The sequence below is a fragment of the Natrix helvetica genome (assembly GCF_964273705.1).
Source record: "Natrix helvetica genome assembly, chromosome: Z".
Lineage (NCBI taxonomy): Eukaryota > Metazoa > Chordata > Lepidosauria > Squamata > Natricidae > Natrix > Natrix helvetica.
In genome coordinates this window covers 94,758,681-94,780,913 of record NC_138554.1, presented here as the reverse complement: position 1 = coordinate 94,780,913, position 22,233 = coordinate 94,758,681, and the positions used below count along the sequence as shown (strand labels likewise).

At 43.5% G+C, this 22,233-nt stretch overlaps 1 protein-coding gene across 6 annotated transcripts in view; it reads right to left on the bottom strand.

Annotated features, from left to right (window-relative positions):
- SGO1 (shugoshin 1) overlaps positions 1 to 22,233 on the bottom strand; it is a 35,952-nt gene that overhangs the window by 8,238 nt on the left and 5,481 nt on the right. For 2 of the 6 annotated variants that reach the window (XM_081971646.1, XM_081971649.1), the window contains exons 2-7: positions 15,296 to 15,358; positions 14,813 to 14,864; positions 1,965 to 2,027; positions 1,330 to 1,473; positions 1,049 to 1,245; positions 776 to 880 (exon numbers count right to left, since the gene is read on the bottom strand). In XM_081971646.1, the coding sequence (XP_081827772.1) occupies positions 776 to 880; positions 1,049 to 1,245; positions 1,330 to 1,465 (438 nt within the window). In that variant the 5' untranslated portion in view covers positions 1,466 to 1,473; positions 1,965 to 2,027; positions 14,813 to 14,864; positions 15,296 to 15,358. The remainder of the gene's footprint in view (positions 1 to 775; positions 881 to 1,048; positions 1,246 to 1,329; positions 1,474 to 1,964; positions 2,028 to 14,812; positions 14,865 to 15,295; positions 15,359 to 22,233) is intronic. The other 4 variants (XM_081971647.1, XM_081971648.1, XM_081971650.1 and 1 more) reach the window with 2 other exon arrangements.

Sequence of the window (22,233 nt, the reverse complement as noted above, 5' to 3'; positions counted from 1 at the left end):
CAGTAAGAAGAATTCTACCAGTGAAAGGTCAGTAAAAGGAATTAAAACTATAGTAGGTCGTTGTAAAAAATAGAAACTCCATGTGTAATTCAAATCTTAAAAAACATTCAAGACTCGTGTTTTTAACATTGAATTAATGTCTACAGCTAAGGACGCTAAATTTCTATTTATGTTGATCATACACCTTCATTAAGAGTTTGTTTTTCAACTCGTTACTAACTGTAGCATCAGACAATAATATTAAAAATAAATCCCATATTATCAAAATCTCATTTTTTACTTTTGCAAAAAATAGGTGTAAAAAATAGGAAGAGAACACTTGGGGTTTATAGAAGAAAATAGGAGTGTTATCCTACTTGAAGTCCAAAAGGATTTAAGAAATTAAATATAAACGTATATCAATCTGTTTTTGCGACTTATCCAATATGGTTTTGCAACATTCAGATGACAGAATAGGACATTTGGAGTTTTTGCAAAGTAATTCAGTCTTGAATACTTGAATCTCATTTCACGTTTGAGACAATTTTTAAATTGTCAAGAACTTTAAATTGTCAAGAATTTTTAAAGTCAAGAACTTTGATTTATATAAATATTTTTCTAGTAGCCTGGACTGATGTATAAATTACAAGTGTACATACAAAGAGTAGAATAAAAAACTTACAAAATCAGCAGAAGAGACATCATTTAATGGATCAAGATCAATACATTTTTCTAGTAGCCTGGACTGATGTATAAATTACAAGTGTACATACAAAGAGTAGAATAAAAAACTTACAAAATCAGCAGAAGAGACATCATTTAATGGATCAAGAATATTTGCTGCACTGAGTAGATCTTGAACAACTTTAGAAATAATCTTCTTCACTACCATGAATCCATTCTAATTCAAAACAAAATAAAATAGGTATAAAAGGCATCTCATAGTAAAGTTCAATCAGCTTCTTTAAACATAATAGTAAAAATAAGTTAATTAAAACAATATGATAGCAAAATAATTTTAAAATTATTATTTATAATTTATTTTCTGAAACCATATTAAAACAAATACCTCAGCATGTTGTTTTTCTTGCTGTAACTTAAGCTTTCTTTGTAGGTCAAAATTCTGAAACTTCAAGCTCTGATACTCTTTCTTTAAACACAATATGATATCTTGTGCTTCCCTCATTTTACTCTTTTCTTCTTCTAAAGCCAAAGCTAACGCACGATTATTTGCTTGGAAGTTTTTCAACTGTGCCACAGAATTATCTAGAAAAGATAGATAATTGTAACTTCAAAATTCTATTTTTGGAGGATGGGGGAGGACAGAAAAAAGAATATTAAAATACTTACCTGCAATTTTACTCTTAATAGGTAAAACTTGGTTTGCTTTACCCAGCCTTGCCCATTTTTTATTTCTCTTTTCTTTCATTCGTTCTTTTATATCTTCCAAACTATCCTTAAATGACTTTTTCAAAGCTTTCGTCATATTTCATTCTAAAAATACACAATATATTCAGATATATTTAAAATTTTACCACTTTAAAAATAATTTATAATCACTACATTTTAGAGCAATGAAGAGCTTTATACTTGAGGAAAAAAATAACACATGTAGCATTTTAAAATACTTCTGAAAAATCTCTTCATGAAAGCTTATTCTTCAACAAGACAATATAAAAGTTAAATTTGGAAAAATACTATACAAATGGATATGAATTTACAGACTTACATATTGTGGTATCTGTATCAGGATCAAGGAGATGCTTAAAATAAAGCATTTATTAATAAGCAATAAAAACATTTGTCCTCTTGTAAAGTTGCTGTTGTTTTTTATAAAAAAGCAGTTTAGACATCAACTGCATTCTGTTCCCTGTGGCTCATTTCATTTGAAAGATGAAAAATCCATTTTAGTTTTACTTATGCATTATGAATAGTAATGTTTTACCCTTATAATATTTGTATTATTGGAATATTTTATTTCTTACCAGATCTAATTTTGAGCTGAGATCAAGAAAACAGCCAATTGCATAAAGTCCCTTGTTCTTCACCTAAAGATGATGACAGCAAGCTGTTAGGTGTGAAGCTGCAAAGAACCCTTCTTCCAGCACAGGTTATATACACCATGATTAGCCCCTCCTTTACAATGCCACCCCTTTACCCATTCAACCAATTCTACCCTCTCATCATTCCATATAAGGAACGTCTTCCTCCCATGCCAGGGCCTCTAAATTTTCTGAGAATAATTTATCTAATGAGAAGCTATCCTTGAAATGTACACCTTATCTCCCTTCCCTGGGTACGCTACTTTCAAGGCCTATGAACAGTAAAAAGTAAGAAGGCTAGCAAATCTTAAGGAAAACAAAATGAGACAGGGTTTCTGAGCTTTGATAAAAGTGCTCAAAAATTCACAAATGAAATATAATATAAACACTAAAATATTCGAACAATTCCCTTCTTTGTACAATATTTTTTTTCTTAAATTTTAAAGCACACTTAAATTTCAATGACTGTATTTAGCATCAAGCTTATTATACATTGTAGTCCACTCAGATTGATTTTCATTAGTAAAGACTTAAAAGCAGTAGCAAGTTGATAACAAAGTAAAACCTTGACAACAAAAAAAATCTATAGCAAAACTGCAGCTATCCTATTGCAGTAACTGTCTTATCTAGGTCACATCCAAGATCATGTTGTTCTAAATGGTCTCTTAAGATTTCTGTCTCCTTTGAGTAATAAGAAAATACAAAGAAAGTAAATGTTCCTCCAATGTAGTGTCTAAATCATGCAAAACCTCTGAATATGGCCTCGCAAAACCATGATTTTCAGCTAAGAAGCAATTTGGTTTTCTAGGCCACAGGTTGACTGAATCTTCTCTTTGTCACTATTCAGGATCAATTTAGATTGTTGAGTGGTTTTTTTATACTAGCACTTTAAACATATCACACACACACACACACACACACAACCTATCACCGTATCTTCCCAAATATTTTCTTCTCCTTCAAATGTATAACATGATGGAGGGGTTTCAGACAGATAAGCAATAAAAAAGAACGTTGGTCTTACCTGAACGTGTCTTTTCTGGGGGGGAGAGGGAGTGGTCACGTGTGGGTATTCTCAAAGCCTGATTGGTCCAAAGACTGAGAGCAAACTCTAAAATACTCCTGCCTTCTCATTCCTTCCCAGTTTCCTCGAAGGTGAACTCCAGAACTGAAAAACAACAAATACAAACACAACCCGGGCCCAACCGCCCGGCCCTCCCCTGGGCCCACCACCAAGAAACAGGGCGGGTCGTGACCGCTCCCTCTCCCCCCCCCCCCACAGAAAAGACACGTTAAGGTAAGACCAAAGTTCTTTTTCCAGTGGGGGAGAGGGAGGGGTCACGTGTGGGACATACCCAAGCTTAGTCCCAGGGAGGGGAAAAAAACACAAACAACTACGGCCCAGTGGGAGGATCCGCCACCACCCTCTGTAGGACCCTCCAGCCAAACGAGGCCTCCGCCAAGGCAAACGAGTCCAGTCGGTAATGTCTGATAAAGGGAGTCGGGGACGCCCAAGTAGCCGCCCGGCTAATATCCTCGAAAGGGGCCCTAGTGGCCCATGCCGCCGTGGTTGCCGCACTCCTTGTGGAATGTGCCGTTATGCCCGAGGGAACGGTCTGACCCGATGCCTCATAGGCCTCCACGATGGCCTGTCTCAACCAACGGCCAATGGTCGCCGAGGACACCCTGACCCCCAGCATCCGAGGCTGGAACGAGACAAATAACGCCTCCGACTTGCGGATCCACGCAGTTCGACGGAGGTAGATGCGCAGAGCGCGACGCACATCCAAACGGTGCCAAAGCCTCTCCCTACCAGTCGAAGGCCCCGGACAAAAGTCCGGCAAGATAACCTCCTGCGCCCTGTGAAAAGGAGTGTTCACTTTCGGGAGGAAAGTAGGATCGAGGCGGAGTACTACCCTATCCTGATGAAAATGGCAAAGATCCTCCTTGGAGGAAAGGGCGCCCAGCTCCGAGATGCATCTCGCTGAAGTAATGGCTACCAGAAAAGCAACTTTAAGGGACAGCAGCCTGAGATGAACAGAACGAAGAGGTTCGAAGGGAGAACCCGTCAGAGCACGGAGGACAAGGGGAAAATCCCAAGAAGGGAACCTATGAATAGGTGCTGGCCGTAGGTTAGCCGCCCCTTTCAGAAAACGCTTGATCAAAGGAACTTGAGAAAGGGAGGAAGAACTGCCACCCCCTAACACAGAAGACAAGGCCGCAACCTGGCGATGCAGGGTGTTAACCGCCAACCCCTTCTCTAAACCCCCTTGCAGGAAGTCTAGAACTTGTGGAATGGTCGCCTGCTCAGGGAAAACCCCAAGCGGAGCGCACCACCTGACAAAAGACGCCCAGGTGGAATTGTAAATCCTGGTAGACGGACGCCTAGCCGCCTCAATGGTGTGAATGACACCGTCAGACAGGCTAGCCGCCCTTAACAGTCTCCATTCAATAACCAAGCGGTTAGATGGAGCCACTGAGGTTCCGGATGAAGAAGGACCCCTTGCCGCAGAACCACCTCCTCCTGTGGAATCCTCCACAGCAGGGCTACCGAGAGTTGGACGAGGTCCACGAACCAAGGTCTTCTGGGCCAATGGGGGGCCACCACGATAACCAGCGCCCTCTCTACCATCACCTTTCTGACTGTCCCCTGAATCAGGGGGATTGGAGGGAAGGCATAGAGAAGGCCCGCCAGCCATCTGCATCGGAGGGTGTCCGAGGCCTCCGCCCCCCGGGTCTGATATCTGGAGAAAAAGCATGGTAGCTGTGCATTCGCCGGGGTGGCGAACAGATCCACCAGAGGGGTGCCGAACCTCTGGCAGATCCTCCGAAACAAGACGGGTGAAGCTGCCACTCGCCGTTGTCCAGTGTCGCCCAGCTCAACCAATCTGCCTGGTGATTTTCCAGGCCGGAGATGTGTTCCGAGATCAAGGATGCCAGGTGTCTCTCTGCCCAGGCCCCAAGCTGGAGGGCCTCCAACCAGAGGGCCGGGGAATGGGTCCCCCCCGGCGGTTTATGTGGGCCTTGGCGGCCACATTGTCCGTCAGGAGGAGCACATGGCGGCCGTCCACCGAGGGCCGGAAATGCTGCAGGGCTAGATGCGCCGCCTTCAACTCCAACCAATTAATGTTGTGTCGGAGATCCGAAGCCGACCACCTGCCCTGGGCCAGGTGGGAGCCCGCCAGGGCCCCCCACCCAAAGAGACTCGCATCTGTGGTCACCGACACCCTCTCCGGTTCCCAGAAGGAACAACCCCTCTGCACTGCCGGGGACATCCACCACCTGAGGGAGGCCCGCACCCCCACTGAGGGACGCAGAAGCCGAAGGGAGTTGCTCAGCCGTCCCCTCTGGAATGGAATGAGCTCCCATTGAAGAGGCTGAAGATGAAGTCTGGCCCACGGAACGATCCCTATGCAAGACACCATCTTGTCGAGTAACTGTGACAAGGTGAGGACAGAAACTGACCGACTTGCGTGAACCTTTCTTGCCAGCTGTTGCAGACTTTTCTGCCGGTCTTGGGAAGGTTTGACCACCCCTGACTCGGAATCTATGAGAGTCCCCAGATGAAGAATGCGCCTGGAGGGGGAGAGATGACTCTTGGGGAAGTTGACCGAAAACCCCAAGGTTTGAAGACACCGGATGGTGCGTCGTAAGTCCGAGACTGCCTGGGGAAGCGAACCTGCTTGAACCAGGACATCGTCCAGGTAGCATTGGAGTCTCACCGGAACCGACCGCAGGTGAGCCGCCAATGCCGTCAGGACCTTCGTGAACGTCCGGGGGGCCGAAGCTAGCCCGAAGGGGAGTGCCCTGTACTGGTAGTGACAATTCCCGTGGGAAAACCTCAGAAACCTGCGGTGCTCTGGGTGAATGGGGATATGAAGGTAGGCCTCCGTCAGGTCCACTGACGCTAAGAAGTCCCCCTTCCTGATGTTCTGAAGGATAGACTTGAGGGAGGACATCTTGAAACGCCTGTATACCAGATACTGGTTCAGACGCTTGAGGTCTAGAATGGCTCTCCAGCCCCCCGAACTCTTCGGGACCACGAACAGATTTGAATAGTGGCCCCGGCCCCGTTCCAGTGGGGGAACGACCTCCACCGCCCGAATATCGAGCAGGTGACGGATCGCCTGATCCATCAGGCGACGGCGCTCCAGGCTCCGAGACGGAGGGAATGACCCGAAGAGATTTGGAGGGATGGAGAGAAATTCTAACCTGAGACTGAGGCGAACCGTGGATCTGACCCAAGGATCTGACGTGATCGCGTCCCACTGATCCGCATAATGGGACAGGCGGCCGCCTATGGGACGACTCGGGTTCGAGTCATTTCCCTCTGCGGAAGGGACGACCGCCTCCGCCTTGAAAGGGCCGCTGGGACAGCTGCTGATACCTGTTCCGGTCCTGGAAGGACGACCTAGGGAACTGCCTGTCCGACCTGAAAGAGGAGAAACGCTGGCCACGGTCATAGTTAGAGCCTCTATAAGACTGCCTACGATAAGGATGAGACCTAGACTCAGTCTTCTTGTCCTTGGATGGCAGGACCTTCTTCTTATCTTTATTCTTGACCAAAATCGGGTCGAGAGCCTCCCCAAACAGGTTCGGGCCCTTGAAGGGAGCCGCCGCCAAGTCCCACTTGGCCTTGTTATCCATCTGCCAGTTACGAAGCCACAACAGGCGGCGTGAGGTAACTGAGGTGGCCAGGGCACTAGACGCAAACTTGACCGTGTCCAAGGTCGCGTCGGCGGAGAACTGTGAGGCAGCTAAGATCTTAGTGAGATCCTGGTAAAGCCGCTCGTCTTGGATCGGAATGCGCTCCTGGAGTTTGTGGAGCCACATGACCGTGGTGCAGTTGAAGTAAGACGCTGCCGCAGCAGACTTAATGGCCCAGGCCGTGGCATTGAAATTTTTTCTCAAGGTAAGCTCTGCTCGCTTATCCTCCGGCTTCAATTTGTCAGCTGCATCCCCGGACACCACTGGTGAGGAAGCCACCAGTGTAGCTATCGGGGTGTCAATGGTAGGCAAATGAAGGGCCTGTGCAAAAGTCTTTTCCACATTATAAAACCTGCGATCACTGCTCCCCGGGTTAGAGAAATTAGACGCATGTGCCCACTGGTTCGTGAGCACTTCCATAAACAAAGGGGGAGCCGGAATTTCCTCCTTGTTGGTGGCCGTGTTGGAAAACATGGCCATATCGGGATCCCTAGGAGGTGGCACAGTGGGATCCCCAGTCCCAATTTTGGTAGTCTTTCTAGCCTTGTTCAAGAGAGGTTTGAAAATGGCAGGAGGAAAAAGGCCCGAGAATTGAGAATCAGGGGGCGCAGCATCCTCATCCTCCGAAAACCCCATGTCCAGGGGTTTCTCCTCCCCCAAGATTGACCCCTCACTGACAAGGGAGGGGGAGGGAGCCCTATAATGGGATCGGCCCACCCCTCCTTTAGACCTGGAGGAGTGAGTTCCCTTATCTCGCTGGGCAATGCCCCGTGATATGGCAGCAGCAATGAGTTTTTGAATCCCTATAGGCAGATTCTCCAAATCATCCATGTCCTTATCAGAATGCCTGGGACCACGTGGTGCCAGCCTATGGCCATAACGGTGGTCTCTAGAGGAACCCTCCAGGGGATCATCAGAGCTGTCCCTCCTCGAACCCAGGGAGACCGAAGGAGAATCACACTCTCTTCTCCTGGAATGGCTGTGTGACCTGGCAGGGGAAACTGAAGGAGAAGAAGGGCTGAATCCTTTGAGGGAGGAACGAGCTGAGGCAGGCCTGTGTGGGGATCTGGACCTGCTGGGGGAAACAGGCCCAGACGCCCTGGCCTGCCTCTCAGCCCTGGCAAAAGTTTTCTCCAAGGCCCTGTGCCTCCTGTCCTCCTCTCCTGTAGATGACCTTGAAGGCCGACTAGAGGCCACAGGCCTGGTTGGGGGATCCCTGGGTTCAGATGCCAGCCCCAGGCCTCCGCTCCCCTCCAAAGGGGTCTGCACTTGACCCTGGGGAATTTCTGACCCCTCCTCCATCGCCCCACTTACGTATCCTGAAGCTCGGGCGAAGAAATGAGGCCTCTGTAGGCCGCGCCGGAACCTGGGCCTGAAGAAGATGCCAGTAGATCGGGGCCTGAAGGACCTGTGGTAGATCAGGGCCTGAAAGAGCTGCCGGTAGATCGGAGCCTGAAGGATCTGTGGTAGATCAGGGCCTGAAGGGTCTGTGGTAGATCGGGGCCTGAAGGATCTGTGGTAGATCAGGGCCTGAAAGAGCTGCCGGTAGATCAGGGCCTGTAGAGCAAGGCCTCCTCAAAATAGCTGCCCGAGTTGAGGCCTAGCTCTGCGCACGTGGCTCTCCAAAATGGCCGCCGGCCAAAAAGCCTCTCGCCCCCTCGGAGGGTCCAGAGCCAAGGCAGCTTCCTAAAGCCTCACAGGGCCCCGCGCAGCAAAGCGCACCCCCTCCCCCGCCGAGGCCTCTGCTTCTCCGTATCAAATTCCTCCTGTGAAGCCCGGCTCTCCCCCACGCAGCCGGAAAGTCCGGGCTACTAAAACAGCCGCCCTATGGAGCTTGGCACCCCCGCAGCCCGGGGATCGGGCTAGAGCTCCAAGCCCGCGGAGGGGAGGAAGATTGCCCCACGCCCCCCCCCCAAAACCGCCCGAGGCAGAAAAGACTGTCCCTTTGGGCCGCAGCTGTTTAATTTAGAATTTAACAGAATTTAGAGTTACCAATTAAACTGAATCACCAAGCCAATTTTCAAGAAAAATATTTTTAAAGTACCTTTTTCTTAACAAACTATCTCAAACAGTGATTGGACTAACAGACTGAGAGGAAACTGGGAAGGAATGAGAAGGCAGGAGTATTTAAGAGTTTGCTCTCAGTCTTTGAGAATACCCACACGTGACCACTCCCTCTCCCCCACTGGAAAACTTAGATGTGTTTTCTTTTATGCACTTCTAATATCAGTGAGATCATGGAAAGCAACTCTGTAATTAAACATCCATATTTATCTTCTGCAATGTACATGTGATATGGCAATAGTATTTTAAAAACACTATGTTCCTTTCCTATAACTCAAACATGAAGTTTTCTAAAAAGAAATCAAATATAAAAAGGAGCATTCTAAAATACAGCTTCCTTAAAGTTACAGAGACACAAATCCTAGCTATAAATTGGAAGCCTATCTGAGGTCACCTTTTACCATTTTAATTATCTTGGGGTCTGTGATATTGATATATAAATTAAAACAAATACAAACCCCCAAGGCCTAGAATCAAATTATTGATTTAATACCAGCCTAAATGCTTTTGCTATTAATACCATCAGTTAAGATGTGTGGTGTGTGTGTGTGTGTGTGTGTGTGTGTATGTAAAAGGTAAAGGTTTCCCCTGTCCAGTTGTGTCCAACTCTAGAGAGTGGTGATCATCTCCATTTCTTAACCAAGGGAGACAGCATTGTCCAAAGACACTTTCCTTGGTCATGTGGCCAGCATGACTATACACAAAGGTGCACTTAAAGCTGTTACCTTTCCACTAAATGTTGTTACTTTTCCACCCAAAGTATCCTCAACTTTTACAAATTGAACTATTCATCAAGTAATAATTATGTTGCCATGTTATCTCTTAGATAACAGTACAAGAAAACTATTAAGTGCATAAAGTCTCATTTGTTCCCTCTCTTGTTATATTTAGAGATAAACAAAAACCCACTTAATTCTTTTCTGGCACTCATTTGTAGGACTATTGTGGGGATTATCCTTGGACACCCATATACCTGCCTCCATATGGGAAAAATATTAGAGCCAATTATTTATGCCCGAAATGGATTAATGGACTAGAGGACCCACAAAATGATCAAGAGGACACCTGTAACTCCACTCCACAATACTCTCTGGTGACTGAACAAGAGAGAACTTATTCAGATCCTGATGCTCAACAATCCCTGAGGTCTTCTATCCCCAAAGTTATTTAAATGTCACATTGACATTACTTGAAATGTCTATTTTGATTCTCATTTACAAAAAAGGGCTGATCCTTCAAATTATAAACTAATTAGCTTAATTGACATTGTAGCAAAACTGTATGACAAGTATTTTTTATATAAGATTGAGAAATGAGTAATGAAAAAGGCCTTGCTTCCTCAAAAGCAAAGTGCTTTTAGGTCAGCTCACTCCACTACTGATAACTGCTTCATTTTATGTCATCTAATAGAAAAATAAACAGTTAAAGGCCAGTAATCTGTTTACAACTTTTATAGATCTCAGTGCAGCATTTGATTTGACAAACAGGGACCTTCTTTGGAAACTTATGCGCCTGATTATATACCCTAGCATGGACCATAAGGCAGCTCACCTACCACAATTGCCTGGGTTCTCCAATTCCAGTAATAAAGGTATACAACAAAATGGTCCCGAAGAACAGGATTTCCTAAGCAATATGGTGATGGGCAAGACCCTGGTATCAAGTTCCTTAGAAATGTTTTTAGTAAGAAGGAAGGTTATGGAAAAATATAGGGCTTACTTTGTAGTTTTTAGGTAGCAACCTTTAACTGAATTGTGTTACTATGACCCCTGAAGATATATGTATGATGTTGCTCTTAATAACTGATTTATAATGGGGATGTGTTTCATTGCATAAGAGGGGATCCACTCCAAGCCCAAGTGTGTCCATTTGAAACTTACTTCCAAGTAGTCCTTTGATTTGCAAATTAAAGTTTTCTTTTCCTTTCCAGCTATCTGGTGTGGTTTCTAGGACAATTCTGGGTCGTTTGGTTCTGCTGAACTGATCCGGAAATGTTGCCCAACAACACATACCAGTAGCTATAAAGTAAAATGACTGAAAAGTGTATGAATTTATTTTTATTAAATTCGTGGTTGGATCTCTGGGCTGTCTATCCAACACCACAGCAAATCTATTTATACTGTGATCGGAATTTTCCGGGGGGGATGAGGCTGACAGATCCATGTGCTCCAATACTACTTTGAGTAGAAGGCTGCATGCCTATGAGCAATCACTGAATAAAGTGGAGATGGATGTTTGGCCTAGCATGATGATGACATCAGAGACTCAAAGTTGTTATGTTCAAGGAGTGTCGAAGGAGGGCCAAAGATGATGGGAAAGTCTGTATTCTCAAAGTCTGTATTCTCAATCTTTATCAGGGAGTACCCCTGGAACATTTGGAAACAGGTATAAAATCCATCCCTATTATCTGATCATTGGAGCAGGCCTGACAAGATCTCAGCATCTGGGCACCAAGACCAGGAATGTCTGGGATGTTTGGGACCAGAGGGAAAATAGGAAGCAACCCATGGCATTGAATGGTAAGTGGGAGGATTATAGAGCAAGATCCGAGAATGTAGCCCTCTTGGATGCATCATAAGAAATCGGAAAAGATTTGCTTTAATTAAGACCAAATGGAGCTTTTTCTGTGTAAATCTTTAGTCATGACATTCTTTGGAAGATGGCTGTGAAATGAGCTTTTGGAATATTATACCATTTTATAATAGTCTTTGTTACACTGTCTGTGAATATAATATTATTGTATTGCCTTTGTTACACATATACGATATGTGAATTTTTTTCTTTGGTTCAGTACCATTCCTGCAGGAGGGAGGAGCAATTTCCTGTGGTTCGATTATCTGCTGAAACTATTTTGCAATTGCAATTATTGTTACATTGGCAGTTGTCTTTGATGACAAATGATCAAATGGAATAACTGTGTATGTTGAGATGTTTTTGAGTTCTTTTGGGGAGAGGGGGAAGAAAGATGATGTAAAATATATATTCACTGTGCCCACAATACCTTCTAGAGCAGGATTTACTTAAGAAATCCATGGAGGACACGTAAAGGCTTCAGTTCCTCCACTTCATTTAGTTAAACAGCAGCCTGTGAATTCATCATTGCCAAATATTTGAAAAAGGGGGAAAGGGGAAAACGACTGGTTATTAAAGCCTTCTCACTTTCCCATTTTTGGTACTAATCACTTAAGCCAACAGAATATTCTGTCATGCTACCTTTAAGGCAGGATCTCCTCCTGGGATAGAGATCTTAGCTGGACCTTTTTAACCTTTCTGTATTTGTAAACATTGTCAGCCCAATTGCCATAGTTCTGATAATTTTTTTACATTCCCCAAAGAAAAGAAAATGTTACGTAGAATGCAAGGAGAGGATAATTAAATAATGATTAAGCTGATATCTATGGGACTGAGCTCTGATGCTAAAGGCTGCGTCTAGAAGAAAGAAATGTTTAAAAGGAAAACGCCAGCCAAAAGAATTTTGGAGGGGGGGAAATCGCAGAAACCCTATAGATACCTGTTCTGTCCCGTGATTCTAATGAATATGCAGACACAGGCTTGACTGTCTGCCACAACTAATTACGGAGATAAAGCCACCTCTTGGCTAGGAGCCTAGAATGCTATCTTCAAGAAACCAAGATTAGACTTCTCAACGGCTAGTAAAATGAACTGTTGTTTCCTGCAAAAGATTCCCCTCCTGTCGCTCCACCTATAAACTCTTTGGGAGAGGCCACAACAGTAACCAGCTGTCCCTATTTCCTTCTATGATGTCTTCTCCATAGCTGCTCCCTTCTCCTCTCAGCTCTATGCACACGCACATCAGGGACAACCTCTCTCTGTTCCTCCTCACTGCTCCTTGACTCAGATGCCACCTGGTGGCCAACAGGCTCTCTAGTTCCTGCTCTGACTCCAAACACTCTCCAGAGTCTTCCTCATCCTCCAGAGCAGTCCCATAATGGTCATCGCTGTCAGAGTCCACCAACAGCTCAGCCGGCCGCTGCTGGGCCACAACAGATACCAATGGTTGCAATTGTTGCTGCTGGTCTAGAAGCCAGGAGAGGATGATTTCTGCCTTAGGCATGAAAAACTCCTAGGTGACTTTGAGCCAGTCTCTCTCTCTCAGCACAACCCACCTCGCAAGGTTGTTGTGAGAAAAAGTGGAAGGAGTTATTAGGTATGTTAGCAGCCTTGCATTAATTATACTTATGCTTAGTGTTTGTAAGAAGCCCAAAGTTGCCTCTAGATGAGATGGGAGGAACACAAATCAAATAAAAAAATATGAATAAAGGTAGGATAAAAAATAATAAACTAATAAAGAGAAAAGAAGGGGAAAGGGGGCGGGGGACAATTCCTGTTTCCCCCCCCCCCATCAAAATGGAAATATAAGAGAAAGACATGAAAATTTTTAGCAGTTTTAAATGTGAAAATGCTACTTGTTAGACCAGCAGAAAAATGCTAATTAAACCTTTTTCTTTTAGCAATGGATTAGGTGGTATTTCCTCCACCCCGACAAAAAGGTTATGGAAATTAACTCTTTGTCCCCCAGAAACCTCAGCCCAGAAATTCAAACCTGCCTTTGAATATTTATACTGATTATCAGGATGCGTAGAATTTTGTACACAAGGAACCTTGTGAAACTTTTTATACAACTGGAAGTAAAATCCAATATATCCTAAACATATTTATTTTGTTCTTTCCCCCCCCTTTTTTCCTAAACATCAGAATGTAAAAATGCTATTTCTAGAGAAACTAAAGAACAGATAAAGCAGGAATGTGGACAGTTCTTATGTATTTAGGAGAGGCCATCTACAAGCAGCTGTGTTGATTGGTTATACTGAACAACTCTTTCCCCCTGAAACACATTTTGATGTCCAAGTGCAAGAGACAAGTTAGCCTGGATAACATTTAAAATAAAAATTACTGAATTAATCCTGATCCAATCATTAGCATCAATGTTAAAATTAAGCCAGTTGCCTGGCGAGACACACAAGGCCACTCTGGATCAGATAGTAGTCCAGGATGATTTTTTTAATCTTTTCAAGGCAATTTGCTTCGCCCACAACTTGGGCAAAGAGCAAAAGGGGGAGTTGGAACCTTATATTTTATTCTAGGATAGGCAGTCCAATGGCCAGACAGTGCAAGTTCCTTTTTATTTTTTACACATTAAATGGGTTATTAGGAGGAGTTTATTGAATTTTATTTATCTATGAACATGGCACAAGATTAAAAATAGAGAAAAAAATAGAGGCAATGTTTGATAGAATTGCCAGTCTAATTGAATTTTTTCCCAACAACTTTTGACTATACAATCAGTCTAAACACTGAATAAATTATTGTGCCAATGCACTTTTTTTTTTCTTCCCAGGTTTATAAATTTTAATTTTAGAAATAAAATTAAAGAGGGTTATTTTTCTGTTAAATTGTGCAATACTGTTTTTATTTAAAAGGAAAAATGAAGTCAGGGTTAGCACAACCTCTACTTTGTTAAATGGAAAACGTGTATATATATATAACAGAAAGTTATATATAAAAGTTATCACTATTAAATATTGAAAAAAATAGTAATTTGAGGATCATTATATTTGTGGGACAGGCAGTTAGTAGACTAAGCAATCACATTAGGAGATCTTTGCCCTCTCTTTGTAAATAGTATTAATGTCCACGGATGCGCATATTTTGGTTTTAATATATAAGTGCCTACTCGGGACACTATAAAGGCAATTGGGCTAGATCTTCAGACCTCTAGCTCAGGGCTGTCAAACTTGTGCCGTGCGGGCCTGATGCGTCACTCGCTGGTCATGCCCATGCCGAGTTTAGTGAAGGGGAAAAAATGTCCCAATACGTCATGTAACACCGCTGTGATAACATGAGTTTGACACCCCTGCTCTAGATGATGCCCAAATTGCTTCCAGGTTTAGTTTGGCAGTAAAGGGAATGCAGGTGTTTGACATGAAACAGATCCAGATTTCATACTGTCCATTATAAGGAGACAGCGGTACGTCCATTGAGAAAAAAGGTCAACTTACCCAGCTAATTCTGGAAACAGCTTTGATTTCCCAGGTAAAAGAGATAGATTGGCTGAAAAATAATACTTTAAAAGGTCAGGATGGATTTACATTTGCAAAAAGAAAAAAGAAAAGTAAACTGGTAAGAATAAATGTGTAAATCTGATATTAACATTGACTTTTTATTTTTTTAAATGGATATTTTGAGCCTATTATATATGTTGCACTAATTTTTGTAGATTATTAGAGCCACGACGACTTCTATTGTGAAGTCCTTGAACACAATTGCTGATGTCCTAGCAACAGTAAAATGGGGCCCTTGAGGTGTTTACAGCTGCTGAAGAAAAATGAAAATGCCATCTAGCTTATAGTATGTTTATTCTGCACAGAGTAATAAGCAATACACACAATGATGATCTTTTTTTAAAATTCTGGGATACCAAATTTTAGATTGCTAAAAGCTTTATTTTGTGTTATATTGTTCTTATTAGTCATTGGACTCACAATATGTTGTGTACTCAATTTCGTCCCTTCCCGATGTCTTCATGTGGTCAAAATTTTGCCAACCTTTTAAAAAGAAATCATAAGATAATGTTGGTTGAGCAACAATCTTCTAATTATATTTTCTGCCTTTCCCCAATCAGGCTGATAGTCTATTTAGCAGTCTAAATTTTAATATATTCTTCATAAATTTCTCTGGCTTATGTAACCCTGCAAATTTTGACACTGGGTGAAATGAAACATGATAAGATAACCCAAATCACTTAAGTTTAATCCAATTGTATTTATTTATTAATAAACTATTTGTTATTCATGTATTAAAATACTGCTTATTATTTAAAACATGTTGCCATGGAGTTCAACTGCTTTGTTGAGCAGAAATTAGAACCAATTTGACCAGACCATCTGTCTCCTACTCAGGAATGCCTAACCATTAAGGTGATGAGCAAGACCTTGGCACCAAGTTGGTTAGGAATGTTTTTAGTAAGGAGGAAGGCCACGGATAAGATAAAGGTCATAGCTACTTTGTAACCTTTAGCTAAACTGTGTTGCTATTGCACTGAAGATGTATGTTGATGTTGTTCTTAATTATTGGTTTATAATGTGTTCCCATGATTGATTCATGATGATATATACTTTTCAAAACTATATAAGAAGGTGTTCACTATAAATTGGAATGTGCTCAATTGGAATTTGCTTCTAGATAGTCCTTTTAATTGCAAATAAAAGTTTACTTTTCCTTTTCAGCTATCTGGTATAGTTTGTTAGGCCTGCATGCCAGATAAAAGGACCCAACTTTATGGGACAACAATGCCAGGAACAGGTGGCTCTCCTTGCATTCTCTCCTTTCTTGTAACTGATTAGTTTACACACTTTCCCCAACACTAAATATCACACCACAGAAACAAGACACAAGCAAAAGCCTTTCCCAAAACAATCATTATTTCAGTTAATCAGCAATGTTTTTATCCATTGCTTTTAATGACCAAAGCAATCCATGTATCTCAAATCAAAATTCCAATACTTCCCATTTAATACTAAGTACAAAGACAGGACACATAACAATCCACCTAATTAACTCTTCTTTTTGTTCCCTACAAGAATGATCAATGATATCTATATCAGTATGGAATCTAGCACGGTAGAAAAATAAACTGTATAATCTTCCTAAATTTGTGTTTGGTCTTGGTCTGATTGCAATATCAAAAACATGGTTAACAGCCAGCCATGAACAAATTACAATAACTGGCTTTTAAGTCATGGATAACCCTAGCATGGAAAATAAAAGAGAAACACTGGGCAATAGGGAGTCTGGCCATATTGATCAAGGAAGAACTGGAATGGAAAGATAAAAATGACCAGGCACACCTCTTCATGTTTTTTGATTAGCTGTTAAATTCCCATACAAGACCTCAATGATTGTGATGTTAGATGTGTACATACTCACACATAATATTTATCTGGCTTATGGGTGAATTTAGAACAAATCTTGGTAGAACTAAATTCAAAAAAATGTTTTGGGAGATTTTAATGTGAGGTTGGGGCCTTTTGCACAAAATCATATTAGTAATCTGAACATTTCCAAATTTCATTCCCTATTATCTTTATGGTTCTTTAAGGACCACAAAAGAAACTTAGCTGATATACAGGTATTAAACTCGGTATGCAAATGTAACTTACAAATTCTAGGGGGCAAAGTTTTGTATACCAATTGAGGTATCACCAATATGCTGATACTCAGCTGTATGTCTTGGCCCATGGTGAGTTAAGTGATGCCGTTTCCTCCCTCTCACAGTGCCTAGAGGCTATTAGGGGCTAGATGGGGAGCAATGAATTGAAACAAAATTCTTGCTAGACCAAGTGGATCTGGGTTTGGGGTTCGTTGGCTCAAGAATTGCCACCTTTGGTCTTGGATGGAGTGGCACTACCCCAAACAGAACCTGTGCATAATCTAGGGATTTTCCTGGACTCACGACACCTGCTCGAAGAGCAAGTGGAAGTTGTGGCCTTTGTATAACTGCGGGATGTGCACATTATATGCCCTTTCCTGGACCAACAGTCCCTACTCAGTCACTCATGCCCTAGTCACTTTCCATCTTGACTATTGCAACGTGCTCTATATGGGGCTGCCCATGAAGAGGATCTTGAAGCTCCAGTTGGTGCAAAATGCAGCAGCCCACATGGTTTTCTGCAGACCTCAGTGTGCACATGCACCATCTCTCCTGCGGAAGCTGCATTGGTTGCCGATTTGCTTCTGGGTGCAATTAAAGGTGCTGGTTGTCACCTTTATAGCCCTTAATGGCTTGGGACCAGATTATCTGAGGGACCATCTCTTGCCGGTCACATCTACCCAACCCATCAGAGCAGGGAGGCAGAGAATGTTGCGGGTTCCATTCCTGAGATACACCTGGTAGGACCCAGAAGGCCTTCTCTGTGGTGGCTCCCTCTCTCTTGAATATCATTCCCCCAGAGACTAGAGTGCCCCCCCCCACACTCTAATACTCTTCCAGAAGACGCTGAAAGCCTGGTTCTGCCAGAAGGCCTGGGGAACCCAGAGCAATATTTTCCATAAGGTGGCTGCAGTTGACTTGAGGAACTGTCTTCAGATTGTAGATGGTTTATAGATCAATATACTCCACTTTCTCTCTGCTCATCGTATTCCCTCTCTCCCTATCTTTTAGCTATCATATTTTGTATTTTGAGTTTTGTTTTATTCATAGATTTATTTTTAATACTGCAAGCATCACAGTTACTCTATAGCAGTGCTTCTCAATTATTTTCTGTCATGCCCCCCCTAGGAAGAAGAAAACATTTCGCCCCCCCCCCCGTGCGACTGTAAATAGTATCATTTGTCTATAAAATTGTTATAACTGCATAACATAGCACACCGGTCTTTCCTCGTCTCCCACCGTAGTCACATGCTTTCTTTCCTCTTTCCCTCTTACTTGTCTATCCTTCCTTCCACCCTCCCTTCCTCCTTCCCTTCCTTCCTGTCTCCCTTCCAGTTCCCTCCTTCCTCTTTCCTCCTGCCTGCCTGCCTTCTTTCCCTCCTGCTTATCTATGCTTCATTCCTTCCTTGCACCTCCCTTCCTTCTGCCTGCCTGCCTTCTTTCCTCTTTCCCTATCCTCCTATCCTTCCTTTCTCCCTCCCTCCTTCCCTGCCTCCCTTCCAGTTCCATTCTTCCCTCCTTCCTGCCTGCTTGCCTTCTTTCCTCTTTCCCTCCGGCGTGTCTGCTTTTCTTTCCTTCCTTCCACCTCCCTTCTGCCCTCCTGCTTTCTTTCCTCTTTCCCTCTTGCTTGTCTATCCTTACTCCCTCCTCCCCTTCTTCCCTCCCTCCCTGCCAGCAGCTCCTCCAGCATCCCAGCTGGAAGCAGCAGCACAACAGTCGCCGTTACCAGGGGCGAAGGGGTGGCGGTGGCAAGATCGGGCGACCGCCGCCCCTTTGTCCCTTCCCCAACAGCGGCTGTTGCGCTTCCGCTTCCAGATGGAATGCTGGCGGTGGAGCTGCTGGCGGGGAGGCGAGCTACGCAGTGGCGAAGACGGGCGGTCCCATGCTTCCCTCCCTCCCACCCCCGCCCGAGCAGGCTTCTTGCACAGCTCCAGCCCGCGGCTCCAATGAAAATCCACAGTCCGAAGTGCTGCCACTTCCAGGCGGGATATATTATGCCTCGCCCACGCCTTCGCCGCTGTTGCACCCAGATGGAAAGGGAGCCTTCGCGCCCCCCTTTACGGAGCCTCGCGCCTCCCCAGGGGGGCGCGCCCCACTATTTGAGAACCGCTGCTCTATAGTAAGATGAGCAGCAATTGATAGCAAATGCAAGTTCTACTCTCCAGAAAGTACCTCTTATTTAGACCCTTATTTAAAAACTGAAATATATTGGGGCAACTATGAGAAACAATCTTACTGCTGGGAGCGAACATGTACATCTTCATTTCAATAGCTGTCTCAAAATGGACAGAATATCTTGATCAGATTGGAATTAACTGTAAGGGTGAATATATTATGAAGTTTTCTTTTCTTTTTATTTGCATTTTGGTATGAGTTATATCTATATTTGATGCAGTTGATCATTTAATTAATAGTTATGTTCTTCTATTGTATCTTATACTACTGCATTTTTCGGACTATAAGATGCACCAAGATTTCAAAGAGAAAAACAAGAGAAAAAATAGTTTTTGGCCTCTGCGCATCCGGTTTTTGCTCTCTCCAGCCCCCAGGACTCCTCTACAGGCCTCCAAAACCCTCTGTGTGCCACATTTTTTGGCCTCCCAAACTCCCCAGGAGTGCCGTTTTTGCTCTCAGCCCCCAGGAACACTCTGCAGGCCTCCAAAACCCTCTGTGTGCCACATTTTTTTAAAAAAACGGGCCAGTTTTTGCCCCCCCCCCCCGGCATGTCATATTTGTTCTCCCCAGCCCTCAGGAGCACTCTACAGGCCTTCCAAACCTTCTGCACACACCCTTTTTGCCAAAATCAGACATATGGGATGGGATTTCGGGAAGCCAAAACTGGCCATATTTAGTCTATAAAACACACCAACATTTCCACCCTCTTTTGGGTGTTTTATCAAAAGTTTTTATCATCATATTATACTTACCATATTTTATTCTATTTTATCTCACTATAGCTATTTTATCCCATTTCACTGTAAATTATCTCAACATTGTATTTTACTGTGACTGATGCTTACGTTTGACATGGTCTATTGACTAATAAAGTATATTATATCATCATCATTGTTGCATAAGTGCCAAACTATGAAAATTACATGATAAACAGCAAACAGAAAAACCATCTCAACATTCATTTTATATAAACATAACAAAACCTACACAATTATAGCAATTACAAATATCTATACACATAGTACCATTAAATCCAAATCTTAAGTCCAATTATTCACAGAAAGATGAAAAGTTCAAAATTCCAAGCATTCATTTACTGACGAGATTTAATTCTTTAAAAGGTCAGTCTCACATTTTCTCCCTCAAACTTTCTCCTTTCAGCCCAAAATATTCATGTATTATACACACATGCATAGGCATACGCAAACTATTATTTCCCTTTACAACTACATAAACATATATGTATACTTTCAAACAAAAATAGGTACTTAACATTTTAAAAAATCCTCTTCCTAACCTGCTTCTTACAGCAAATTCAGGCAAGCCCCAAATTTCTAGTCAGTGTTAAACCTAGTCGTCCATTTGTTATATGTAACAAATCTCTTTGTAAAACATAGTGAAAATTTAATTTTCTCTCTTCCAATGAGGAAAGAAAATTTCTAATCAACCAGCAAAGAAATATTTAAAATAAATAAAATCAAAGGGTCTCCTCTGCTTTTCATTTTAACCAGAAACTTGAAAGGAAAATATGTAGTGTCAATTCTGAATTGATTGTCATTCATTGGGATTTTTAAATAAAGATGCTATGATGTGGTTGTATGCCATGATGTTGCTCATATGGCAAGTAGGGTGATATCTAATAAAAGAGCATTTAGAATATTTTTTCTTAAAAACAAACAAAAAACTCTAATAATTTTGTCCAATATCTATATATGAGGTGATTGATATGATGATATTGCAAATCTTGTTTTAAAAAATTATCATAGTGGAAAGTACTCAAACTTGGCTAGATTACATTACTGCTTGAATCTATTCCATAAAGAACGTTGGTCTTACCTGAACGTGTCTTTTAAGAGGGGGAGCGGGAGTGGTCACAAAGCCTGATTGGTCCAAAGACTGAGAGTAAACTTCTTAAATACTCCAAAAACACACAACAACCCGCCCCCTGGAACCCCCCCCCCGGCCCCTCATCATGATCAGGGCGGGTTGTGACCACTCCCTCTTCCCCCCTTAAAAGAAATGTTCAGGTAAGACCAACAGTGTTTTTCCAGTGGGGGAGAGGGAGTGGTCACACGTGGGACATACCCAAGCTCCGTCTCAGGGAGGGAAAACAACAAATAACTACGGCCCAAGGGGAGGATCCGCTACAACCCTCTGCAGGACCCTCCGACCAAACGAAGGCTCCGCCGAGGAAAACGAATCCAGCCTGTAATGCCAGATGAAGAGTATCGGGGACGCCCAAGTCGCCGCCCGACAAATATCCTCAAAAGGGGCCCTAGTGGCCCATGCTGCCGTGGTTGCGGCACTCCTAGTGGAGTGGGCCGTTATTCCCGAGGGGATGGGATGACCTGCCGCCCAGTGGGCCTACACGATGGCCTGCCGCAGCCAACGGCCAATGGTCGCTGACGACACCCTGTCCCCCAACGTCCCGGGTTGGAAAGAGACAAATAGTGCCTCCAATTTGCGAATCCCCGCGGTCCGTCGGAGGTAGATGCGCAGGGCACGACACATGTCTAAATGGTGCCAGAGCCTCTCCCTGTCACAAGATGAACCCGGACAAAAGTCAGGGAGGATGACCTCCTGCGCCCTATGAAACGGAGTGTTAACCTTTGGAAGAAAGGTGGGGTCAAGACGAAGAACCACCCTACCTTGGTGAAAATGGCAAAGATCATCCATGGAAGAAAGGGCGCCTAGCTCTGAAATACGCCGGGCTGACGTAATAGCCACCAGAAAAAACACCTTAAGGGACAAGAGTCTCAGATGAACGGACCGGAGAGGCTCAAACGGAGAACCCGTCAGTGCCCGAAGCATCAGGGGCAAATCCCATGTAGGGAACCTATGAATGGGGGTAGGCCTGAGATTAGCTGCCCCTTTCAGAAAACGCTTGACGCGTTCCTTGCCCTTTCGCTCATTGAATCCCTTTGTAAAAAAAATCTTGCGAGTTGAACTCATGAGGTTTTTTTACAAGGGGATTCAATCGGCAAAAGGGCGAGGAACGGAACGGAGCTGGAAAGTTAAGAGGCATGCCTCGCTTCTCCCCCCCCACCTGCCACCCCTCGTTAAAGGGATGGCGGGGAAGGGAACCAGCCAGGCTGC